Source organism: Mauremys mutica, chromosome 5 (genome assembly GCF_020497125.1).
Source record: "Mauremys mutica isolate MM-2020 ecotype Southern chromosome 5, ASM2049712v1, whole genome shotgun sequence".
NCBI classification, from domain to species: domain Eukaryota; kingdom Metazoa; phylum Chordata; order Testudines; family Geoemydidae; genus Mauremys; species Mauremys mutica.
Window position 1 is genome coordinate 118014920 of NC_059076.1, and position 12328 is coordinate 118027247.

The 12328-nt window shown below is 39.3% G+C and overlaps 1 protein-coding gene across 5 annotated transcripts in view; it reads left to right on the forward strand.

The window, feature by feature from the left end:
* Positions 1–12328, forward strand: part of STK32B (serine/threonine kinase 32B) — a 284286-nt gene that overhangs the window by 249302 nt on the left and 22656 nt on the right. For all 5 annotated transcript variants that reach the window (XM_045017298.1, XM_045017297.1, XM_045017296.1 and 2 more), the window contains 2 exons: positions 6870–7001; positions 7785–7849. In XM_045017298.1, coding sequence (XP_044873233.1) covers positions 6870–7001; positions 7785–7849 — 197 coding nt within the window. The remainder of the gene's footprint in view (positions 1–6869; positions 7002–7784; positions 7850–12328) is intronic.

Here is a 12328-nt window from a genome sequence, read left to right on the forward strand (position 1 = left end):
CAATCCGTCATAGCAGGAGTGAATTCTTTTGACAAGAAGTTCAGCTCAACTACTCAAAAACTAAAGATTACCTCCATTCCTTGTATTTTCAATGCTGCAAATAACATTCTCTTAAACCAGTGCTTACTTTTAAGTCACTGAGTCAAATTCAGCCCTAGTGTGAGCAGCACAAGTCCATTGGCTTACATGAGGGTGGAATTGTGACCAGTAAAAAAGCTTATAGTAAATTTTGAGGGGGTCAGATGCATGCTATCTGACCTTAATAGCATGTACTACCACAGATGTGATTATCTTCACAGATACATGCTAATACAAAAGCAAAGCAAATGGAAATATTTGGCTTTTTTTTTTTTACCTTTTATGTATAAACCCAAAATACATACCTCTCTTTAATCACAGCTGCTAAAACGATGCACTGATTGCAAGTAGCCACTTCCAGTCATGTGAAAAAAGATGAAATCCAGAGTTTTTGAGATTAAAAAGAACCTAAAACATTTTGGGATTCAAATAGGACGAGTAACATACCATACAGGACACCTCTCAGTCCAATTGCCCTTTCGTATTCTGACATAATGATTATTATTACTGCAGCCTAAAGTTAGAAATTACAAAATGAGAGACCAAAATCTTGCATAAATTCTCTTCAGAATCATCCTCATATATATCAGTATTTATCAGTTGGGCAGATAACAATATTTAGCTTAATCTAATTGTTAAATCGTAATAATTTTCTAGTCAATGGAGATGTAGTTTTGATGAACAAAATGTATCGCTTATGACTTGGGTGGAACAGTGACAAATTACATCAGCTGGAGATCTGCCCCAGCGTTCCTATTAAGACACTAACTAAGACTGCGATCTTGCAAATACTTATGCATATGAATAAGGTTGCAGATGTGAGTAGTCCCATGGAACTCAAATTACTCATGAACATATTGACAGAATCAGGGCCAAAATTTTGCACCAAAACACTTTAGGTGCCTAAAAATTTCACGCACCAAAGTTTGAAAATTTCACCCCTAGTTCTTTATTTTCCACAGTTCTTTACTTCTCTTTAACTTGTTTAATATATTTTTGGCAGATTCCGGGTTTTGGGGCTGCGGGGTAGGGGTGGGGGTTCCTCCCCAATTCAGATCTTTTTAAGGACACCTTATCTGTCGTGTTTTTAAGAGAGTCGAAACAAGTTTCCAAACCTTCTGTTGCAGGAAAAAGTTATTTAAAAGTAATTTAAGAGGCAGATGCAGAAGCTAATTGTTTGGTACTGTTTCTCAGACAACTGAATCGCCTCCATAACTGTAGTTGATTACAGAGAAGGTGATGCTGACTGTGAAACGAGAGACTCCTGTTTACTATTTCCATCCTATTTGGAAGCACTGATGTGTCTGCCATTAAAAATGTATCTAAAGATGCATTACCCTATTGTATTTTGGTTTGGTTTGTCTATGTCTAGCAGGCATTGCATACATACACTGTACCTGTTTTTTTCTGATCAGATCCAAAAAGAAAGCAATATCATAGACATCTAGATCCAAAATGATTCCAATGCTAACGTTGTCTGAATATGGACTTCCCATAGAGGGATACAAAATTGACCTAAAAAAAGGTCAAAACATTTTTAAAGGGGAAAAAAAACATAATCCTCCACTACTAAAAGTAAAACAATTTCCCTAGCTAAAACACCAACTCTCATTGGCATTCGGAGCTACTCTTAGAAAAATGATTCTTCAATTTACAGAGGCACATTAAGGGACAGAGGGGAAACCCATTATACCAGATGTAACTAATTCAGATAACAGCGAAAATTAGTTCAAAATAGAAACTCCAAATCTAGGTTTAGGTGTTAAAAGAACACCCTTCCGCATTAGTTACAAGGGAATATAATGAAATACACTTCTCCAATTAAAGGAAGAGAGAAGTAAAACTGCACGCAGGTACGCTCAGACCTAGTTAAAGATTCAATTAAAAGCTTTGCCAGAGGCTTCAGGCTAGTTGCTTATATAGCAGGGTTCGCTCCACTCTGTTGAACATGTGTATGAGGTCATTAGGAAGACTAGTGAAGAAATAGGTGTCTCAGTGCCTTTGTGTTAACACCACCCTACTTTATGTCTCCATCTTGTCTGACTGAAGACCAGAGGACTGGACTGATGGAAAGCTGTTTTCCCTGGAATTTGCTCCCCTTACCCTATCCTTCCAATGACTCTGGCAGAACCCAGCTTAGTTAACTTTTGGACACACTACAAAACTCATCTTGGGTTGTGGGTGTTTTGATGTTGGGGTGTGGGGGGGCGCTATTTATTATTAGGGTAGTGTTACTTTATTCTGGGTGCTTTTACTCAGCACTCCCATGTACATGTCCACAATACTCTTGCCACTTTCCAGATACAAATGGATTTTGTTCCCGCAAGGCCCATGGTGGAGGCGGAGGGGGAGAAGGGGCACGAAATTTCATGCTATAGACCGTATATTTGGTCTTCCTGTTTTGAGAGCATTATGTTAGAAGGGGCTATACTGTTATTTCACCATCATGTGGGCTTCTTTCTAGTCATCTGCTGGCAGTGCCAAGCCCTGTATTTCTCTTAGACATTTTCTTTGTTTAGTATTGAATGTTGGAGGAATCAGTCAAGAAGGTGATTTAAATGTAATTTTGATTTTCCATAGCCTTCAAAATTACAGAGAGAAAATTTCTCAAATGCTGGAACAAGTCTCTAAACTATATCACCTGAAAAAGAAAGTGGTGTTTGAAAAAAATGAGAATGCATTTTATTTATAAAGTGCTCTAATCTAGAGGCATCCATAAAAAACAGCAACATAGTGATTGCTACAGACTCCAGCAGAACTTATATTTGAGCTAAATATATTTTGAGGGTATCTTAAGATGTAGGTATGCCATACTCACATCATACTAATAATTAAACAACAGAGAACATTGTAGGAAAGAGGATAATAAACTGGCCTAGAAAATTAACCCTTGCGTCTGGGGACACAAACAGATATATCAATGGATCTGTAATGGGTTGGGCATAGAGGTCTTTTAGTGTCTGTTGGCATCGGGGGAAGAGGGGTCTTCCACCACAGAATCATAGGATTCTAGGTCTGGAAAGGACTTCAATAGGTCATCTAGTCCAATCCCCTGCACAGAGGCATGGCTAAGTATTATCTAGAACATCCTTAACAGGTGTTTGTCTATCCTACTCTTGAAAACATCCAGTGATGGAGATTCCACAACCTTCCTAGGGAATTTGTTCCAGTGCTTAACTACCCTGACAGGAAATTTGCCCTAATGTCTACCCTGAATCTCCATTGCTGCAACTTAAGCCCATTACTTCTTGTCCTGTCCTCAGCGGATAAGGAGAACAATTTATCACCCTTTTCTTTAGTTTATAACAGACTTTTATGTACTTGTTATCATGTCTCCCCTGAGTCTTCTCTTCTCCAGACTAAATAAACCCAGTGTTTTCAATCTTTCCATGTAGATCATGATTTGCAGATCTTTAATCATTTTTGTTGCTCTCCTCTGGACTTTTTCCAATTTGTTCACATCTTTCACAAAGTGCATGGTGGGAATAGGGCCAGAGACTTGACTGGTGGTGTTCTGGTTACACCAGGGAAAAGCATAGAAGAAAGATACTCTAGTGGTTAGGATGCTAGCCAGTGATGTGGGTTCAATTCCCAGCTCTGCCACTGACTTCCTGCATATCCCACAGTTCTCCAGCTATAAAATGGGAATAATAGCATTTCCCTACCTCACAGCAGTGTTTTCAGAATAAATAAATTAAAGATTTTCAGGTGCTCACAGACTGTAGAAATGAGGACAGAGAACCACGCTACTAGGGCTGATGAGGGAGCTGCTGCTAATGCCCCACCACCAAAAGCTACACCTGACCCAGTGGGATCAGATGATTAACCACAGACTGCTGACTGGATACCACTGAGTATAAAGCTTCCTCTTTCTGTCTGATCCCTTGTCTGAGCACCTAGTTGCTAGGCTTGTGATTACCTAGACCTCTGAGAGCAAGTCCCTGCCTCCTTGCCTGGTTCCTGCTAACTTGCCATGTTCCTGTTTCCTTACCCTTACCCTCATTGTTGATGGTGGCTTTGACTCTTGGGGTGGCCACAGCCCTGACTCTTCTCCTGGCTCTGGCCATTAGATCCTACAGCCCACTTTATGGCCCTGACACTTAGAGAGAGAAAAGGGAATCTCTAAATAAACCTAAACCCCAGATAAGGTTTGCTTTATGCATAATCTGGGCCTCCTGTGAACTTTCTCTCCTGCGATTCAGACCTCAGGACAGTGTCAGCAGAGGAAAAGGCATTGTGTGTGAAGGGCGCTAGCTGACACCTTGTTTGTTTGTTCTCCCCTGGACATGATCAAATGACTTTAGATCTTGCATGTGCTCCACAAACTTCATGGGCTTAAACAGATCTAACATACACAATGCTTAGGAACATGCAAAGCCATTTTTGACCCATGTTAGGTCAGCTTAAAATGATCAGTTTATTCCTCTAGACAATTTGTACGGTAAAGAAGGACTGTCAGATTTTAGATGGCTTGTTTAATTTTCATGTCAATGTGATTGTCAACAGAGCTAACTGAAAAGTCATAGACAGGACAGGACACTTAAGGTATTTTCTGCATTTCTATATTTCAGTATACAAAACAGTTTAGCACACTGAATATTCTGCTCCCAGAGAGAGAGTGAGTCAGATGTTTTAAAAAAAAAATAGCCAGGGACTTTTTTCAGTTTTTTTTAAGTTTATATCAATGTTTTTTTACTATTGACCTTTGGAATCAGTTTGTTTATTTTTACATCCTTTCATATTTTCAGTTGTTTACACAACTGAAAATGCCCAGAAGCTGGGATTTTTCCTCTCTTTCATCATCCTTTTCCACTGCACAGCTGTGGGAAGAAGGTTCACGTCTGCAGCTCTTAACTCTTGATGCCAAACAGGCTTCTTCCAACAGCAACATCTGAGTCTCTGGATGACTCCTACTTAGCATTTATGTAGTACTTTTATGTTCAAAGCTCTGCACACACATTCATTAATTAACTTTCACACCTCTATGAGGTGAGCATGGTTAGGTTTAGCCCTATTTTAAATGTGGGAAAACCAAAACCGAGATGAAGTGACTTTCTCAAGGACGAACAGCTACTGAGTAGCAGAGCCAGGATTAAAACTGACTAGTTCCTGAATCCCACCAGACTACTAGATCTAGCTGAGATTCTTTGACCATTTTTTTTTCTCCTAGCAAAATATTATTCTGTGAATTTAGCATTTTCCCCAGGAAAATGTCAATCTCAACTAAGGTTTTTCATTTTCTTATCAGGAGAATGGAAAATAAAAAAAAACTTGTTTTGACATGTTACATCATTTCATTTTTATTGAAAATGTCAAAAAAAATCCATTTAGTTATTTCTGATAACCAAATTTTCAGAATTTTTAATTTTGTGAAAATTTTGATATTATGCCTTTTAATTCTAATTCTAATTCAGAACGGAAAATAATGTCAAAATCTCAGTTCCCACAGAAGGAAAATTCTACATTCAGTCTCCCACTCTCAGTTACAGTAGTGTGAATCTGTAGTAACTTCATTGGAGTCACTCCAGTTTACACCTCTATAGTTGAAAATAGAATCTATCCATTTATAATTTTACTCCTAATCTTTCTTGCTGATTTATTCACTGGCTACTCTGCTGCTTGTGTGGTGCTGTAGCAATAGAACGGCTCTCAGCTCACACTGGCCCTGTTTCAGTAAGGTAGTTAAGCATATGTATGTGTTTAAACCATTTGGCTTCAGTAGGATTACTCACATGCTTAAGTACCTTGTTCAAGAAGAGCCACTTTCATTGGATGGAAATAGATTCCCTCTTCCTAAAAGTCAGTCCATTTAGTGCTCTTGATTTAAGAGAAAAGGCCATAAACAAGCTGATTCCACTCCAGTTGAAGCGAATGTCAAAACAGTAGCCTGGTTTACCCTTCTATGTTTTCCCAGCATAGCTGTGCCAGCAAAATCCCTAGCAGAGGTGTAGTTATACCAGCAAAAACGTCCTTTTGACAGGATAAACTTATTTTGTTCAGGGAACTGGTTTAAACTATATCCACAAAAGCACTCTTTTGCCAGTATAAGCTGTGTCTCCATCAGGAGGGTTTGCTGGTATAGATACAGCTTTCTAGCGTAGACAAGGCCCATCATTGATTGCAACAGGAGCAGGCCCCAATACTGAATTTAAGTCTGTGTTGGCACCACATTCTCTATAGCAAATTAAAAGATCTTCTATATGGGAAAAAATATTAAAGCTCTCCATGAAGTGTTCAGGGTGTATCATAGGATTTTAGCACAATTCCCAGCATCACAACGGGGAGTCCTGTAGATAAACTGACATTCAGCTGCCTGAAAAATCTATCAGTATATATGTTTTCTGCGCAAGCAATGCCTCTGAATCACTTCCTGGCCTTGCCTCATTTCTGCGGTTACTTTAACAAAGTGGAGAAAATTCCGATTCATTGGGTTAGACTCCTCTCTGTTACAATAGTGTAAATCTGGAGTCACTCCAGATTTTCACTTGTATAAGCATGAAGAGAATCTAACCATTTATAATTTTTTACAATTGTATGTTTTACTCCATCATTTAAACTTTGAACTTCATTACTGGAAATGAAGGTCACAGTTTCTGTTTCACAGCTGGTTCGCTTAATATAGGCCAAATATATTGGGCTTCTGTTTGTATTGTATTATATTGGGCTTCTGTTTATAATTTTGCCCCATGCGTGGTCCCTTCTGGCCTTCGTATCTATTGAACTAATATTGAACAAGCAAACAAAAGACATAATGGTATTCTGAAAAATAACTTTGTACCCTTTTGTAACAGAAAGGAAGACTGAATTGTGACCCTACATTTGAACTAGAAGAAATGATTTTAGAGTCCAAACCCCTTCATAAAAAGAAAAAACGACTTGCAAAAAACAAATCCAAAGATGGAGCAAAAGAAAGCTGTTCACTGGTAAGTCATGGACTATGGGTGTAATCAGCATCCCATTTCCTTTCTTTGAAGGATTTGATCAATCAAGTTCAGTTTTAGCATTTCTGAAAATGATTTGGTCCCAATGCTGGTTAATCTGCAGTCCCAAAACACCTCCAAAACAAGCCACAAAGCAATGATTTATTTCAGTCATGAAAATAATTTGAGCAACTTTAAGATTTAAAATGCTAAAATATACACCTTTAAAGTAAGAAAATTGCTGCCAATTGGCAAATGCACTTCCCACACAGGGATGGAAGAAGTCATAAGGAGTACTTATCTGCAGCTGGTACTTAGGATGACAATGTGCAGCACACAAGCTGCATGTTTATAAAAGTTTTAAGGAAAATCACAAATATTTTTCTCCTCTTTACCAGTCTTGACTTATGTATCCCACATCTAAAGGCTCTTTATATAAAAATCCTAAACTTTTCAAGGAGATAAAAAATAATGATTTTCCAGGCTCAAATTTTCAATGCAATGATGTCTTATACATACTGTTGCTGCTTCAAGTGGTTTTGAACACTCACACGTTGTAATCTTCTTAGAGCTATCAGACTTTAAAATGTTCAAGAATTCTTTAAAGGTGAACATCTCCCTTTAAAAATATTCAGACAGCACAATACATACATCTTGAAGAATCTGGAAAATGCCGCTTGTTCATATTAATTTGTAAGCTGTTTTGTTCAACGCCGGTTCTGTTGTTGTGATTTTGTGTACAATTTTCTGTCATATATAATCAACATATTTGTGCTGTTTTTAAAGAATGTACACCTGCAGCAGTGCTTGGAAAGTGTGAGGAAAGAATTCATCATATTCAACAGAGAAAAGTAAGTGCATTCCTTAAATGCCTATTTAACATACACTGCTGAAATTAATTTTAAAAGGAGGAGGAGGAGGATTCCCTCCTCCCCCCCAAAAAAGTCTTAATAAAAATGATTAATGATCACACCAGCATGAGTTAAAAGCCTTTATGTGAAATAAAAGGCTGGACTTTCATTGATTTCCCTGCTGTACTGTCTGTGGTATAGCAATTTTGTTATTCTTCCATCTCTGAAAACAAGCAGAATGCTTACGGTGAATGTATGGTAGAAAGAAGAGGTAAATGTCACTGATGGTCTCCAGAGAAGCAGTAACAATTAAGCAAAAGGACTGTTCTACAAAGGGCCTACTTTTTCACAAGTAGAACAAAGCCAAAAGAGGTGATAACTCATGACATTTTAATGAAGTAAGCTGCAGTGTTCCAATGTGGATATTCTTTGTGTACTTGGCCTCCAAAAACCAAGACTCCATTACTCCTTGTCATCATAACTCAACATTCAGAGAAAAGTGATACCTCTTTACAGCCAGCAGGCATGCCTTAGTGGTCTAAACATTAGCTAGAACCACTGGAAACAGGTTTGAATCCCAAGAGGTAGACACCCTCATTTGTCCTAATAATACATTGGATTCCATGTAGTTTACTGGATGGGGGCCTCTTGGATATAACCATAGAAATTGGAGACCTGTCTGTTGTGCATTGACATTAAGGATCCAGTGGCAATTTTCATAATAGAAGGGATTACCCCAGTCTCCTTGGCCAAATTTTCCTTTCTCCTGATCTCACTGTTTTCAGTAGTTTCATCTGAAAGGGTCACTAGAGAAAGCAAGCACAAGGATGATTCTGTAGCGTGGTGTCACAGATCCCCAGGATCGCTGCAACGCACCCAGCTTTGGAACAGTCTCTAGGAGGAACCCTTCAGTGTGCCAGACCCCATAGGGGTTTCACTTTTCCTCCAAGGTAAGCCATGCAGCTTCACTGCCTCCTTGGACTGTACCTCTGAGCCTTCAGCATTCCCGAGTCACACGATGAATTCCATTCAGCGAGTCTAACTGAGGTAGACTCCTGGTAGAGGCTTGTATGCTTTTCATGGATTAATGTACCTCACCAAGCATTTGCAGTGACATTCAACCAGCATTGTCAAAACAGGCGGGTTTATTAACTGGAACATGGCATAGGTAGACCTTAAGGTAATATGCAGAACTGAAGGTTAAAACATAATCCGTTTCTGGTTAGCCCAGAACCCAGGCAAGCTGTGGTGATTCCTTTTGTTCAAGATCTCTCAGTCTCTCCATCTGACCTCCTTGGTCAGACTCCAGGGGAGAGCCCCAGCTCCTTCCAGCAACCAACTCTTATCCCCCACCTCATACTTTTCCAATCTTTTGTTCTCCAGCTGGGAACTGTTGGGCAGCATCCCTGCTGAGAGGTGGGGAAAATCCAGATCTCTCTGGGTTATTGGTTACTAGGTATCAATGACTATTGGGTTTGCCATTGTTTTCTCAGCTGCTCCAATGATATGGGGACTAAGGCCCAGACTGCTAGGTGACACTCACACCAATGTTTCTTAGATGCTGGGAGAGCAAACTGTCCTACTATGCAATCGTGTGGCGTAAAGGGGAAACTGAGGCACACATAGGTCTCATAAAAGTATTACAAAAAATTCCCACTTTGTCACACCTAGTGGTTAGACCAGTCACTCCGGAGGTAGGAGACCCAGGATCCACTCCCCCTGTTTTAATGACTGTACTATAAAAATTATTTCTTTGGAACAGCTTCAACAGGAGAAATTGAGGAATCCCTACATCAGAATACATCCTATAGCCCAGTGGTTAGGGCACTCACCTGAGAGGTGGTAGATCCATATTCAAATTATTTTCCCCCTCAAATTGGGGATCTCCCAGAGCCAGGTGAGTACCCTAACCACTAGGCTAAAAGTTATGAGGGAGATCCTTCTCCCGGCTGTTTTGTGTGAGTTTGTTTACAGCAGGGTCGGCAACCTTTCAGAAGTGGTGTGCCAAGTCTTCATTTATTCACTCTAATTTAATGTTTCGCGTGCCAGTAATACATTTTAACATTTTTAGAACGTTTTTTTCTATAAGTCTATAATATATAACTAAACTATTGTTGTATGTAAAGTAAATAAGGCTTTTAAAATGTTTAAGAAGCTTCATTTAAAATTAAATTAAAATGCAGAACCTCCTGGACTGGTGGCCAGGACCTGGGCAGTGTGAGTGCCACTGAAAATCAGCTTGTGTGCCGCCTTCGGCACCTGTGCCATAGGTTGCCTACCCCTGGTTTACAGGTACCTGATCCATTAGGCGAGCTTTGAGTACACTTACCCTGCAGGCCTGGTTTGTGCAATCATTTTCAGGCTTAGATGTCCAGATGACTAGAGCGAGGCTTCAGTGCACATGCTCAGAGACAGAATCATAGGTATCTAGAGAACTTTTATTTCAAAACATTAGGTGCAGAGCAGGTGTAGGCACTTACAGGGTTCTGCGCCAGCTGAACAGAAGTTTTGTGAATCCTGGTAGGGCCAGATTCTGGGATTTTGGCACATAAATTGGCAGTTAGGCAAATAAGTCTTCTTGTGATTCCAGTCCCTAGTCTCTAAATAAGGTGTGTGTGGGGGGGGGGCGGGGGGGTAGAGTCATATTCTCAAGGTGGATGCCAATCTATCTGTTCCAGGATCATACATTAGGGGAGCCCAAAATGTAGTAATGTTTGCAACAGGAACAAAAAATAAAGGCCATACTTGTAGTATGAGGGATTCTCTCCCGGGAAGCTTTGACTGTGAAAAGGACACAGGGGTCTTGATGGAAAATCAGCTGAACATGAGCACCCAGTGCGATGCTGCAGCCAAGAGAGCTAAGGTAATCACTGGATATGTAAACAGGAATATCAAGCAGAAGCAGGGAGGTTATATTACTTTTGCATTTGGCACTGGTGCCCTGTGTCCATTTCTGGTGTCCACAACTCAAGAAGACATTGATGAATTGGAGAACGTTCAGGAGAACAATTAAGGGATTGGAAAACATGCGTTATACTGAAAGTCTTAAGGACTTCAGTCTTTTTAGCATAACAAAGAGAAGATTAAGGGGTGACTTGATCACAGTTTATAAGTACCTACCTGGGGAACAGAAATCTGATAGCAGATGTCTCTTCAGTCTAGCCGACAAAAGCCAATGGAAGTTAAAGATTAGACAAATGTAGACTTGAAATATGGTGCATATTTTTAACTGTGAGGGTAACTGACCATTGAAACAACTTACCAAGAGTTGTGGTAGATTCTCCATCACTGGCCATTTGTAAATCACAATTGAACGTTTTCCTAAAAACTGTGGTCTAATTCAAACAGGAATTGATTCACAGGTCAGACTAAATGATCACAGTGGCTTCATAATCCAATCTATGATGAGTAATTCCTTTTTACTTGATTCATTAGACTGAAAATCTTTATTTTTTTATCAGCTCGTAGATGGTAGCTATTTTAATTCTTGCATGTCATGAAAAACGACGACTGAAAAGACTAAATGTTAGATGGACTGTGAGATGGGTGTGTAAACAACAAGGAAAGGAGTAAATTCACTAGAAGGAAAGGAAAATCCTGGAGTACATCTGCATGTCAGTCAAATTATCATGTGTTTCAGTCATTGGTTGATTGGCTTGACAGTGTAAAGGAGAGAGACCCATATGTAGGCCTGCAACAGGCCCTACATTGTTGTAAGTTAATTGAGAATATTGTTATGTTTTACTTTCAGCACTGAATTGCATTAGGGCTTCATGTACTTTTCAGAGAACAAGGAAGTTAAATTAAGTTGATAACAGTGAGCAAAGGTCAGATTTTGAAACAGAAAGTGAATTAAAGTTTGTGTGAACAGAATCAAAGCAATGACATACAGGAAAGAACAGAACACAGAGAGAGTAAATCAGCATAGTCCTCAAGATGACTTTCTTCAGAGATTTCCAAACAATGCATTTCCAGCCAGTTGTACTGACCCAGGTCTTTCAAACCGGCTTGGTTTGAATCTAGTTCTTGTGATTATCCACAGATCGTGACCGATATAAACTGTTCCTATGGGTGCAATATCAGATACTATGTGACCTTATTACCGTAGTTACCGATCGTCACCATTTCCGTCCATCCCTCATCATTTTTTTTCTATCTTCTCATTCCTTCCCTTACTAACTTGGTTTAAATTCATATTTAATTGCAGCTGTAAGTACTGCTACATCATACATAGGTAACTCGCCACTGTTTCTTACATGACTATACATTTTTCTATCACTGTTTCTTTGCACACATAAGAACTGCCTTTATAATTCATCTGTTTGAAAATATTTGATTATTACCTCAGATGAACCTTCACTATAAAAAGCCAAATTCTGCTGTGACTTAAACCTTCTGCCTCATTTACTTCAGTAGCATAGAAACATATGTAAATCAAGTCAGAATTTAGCACACAGCTTTCAGGTGTTCTGTCCCCAG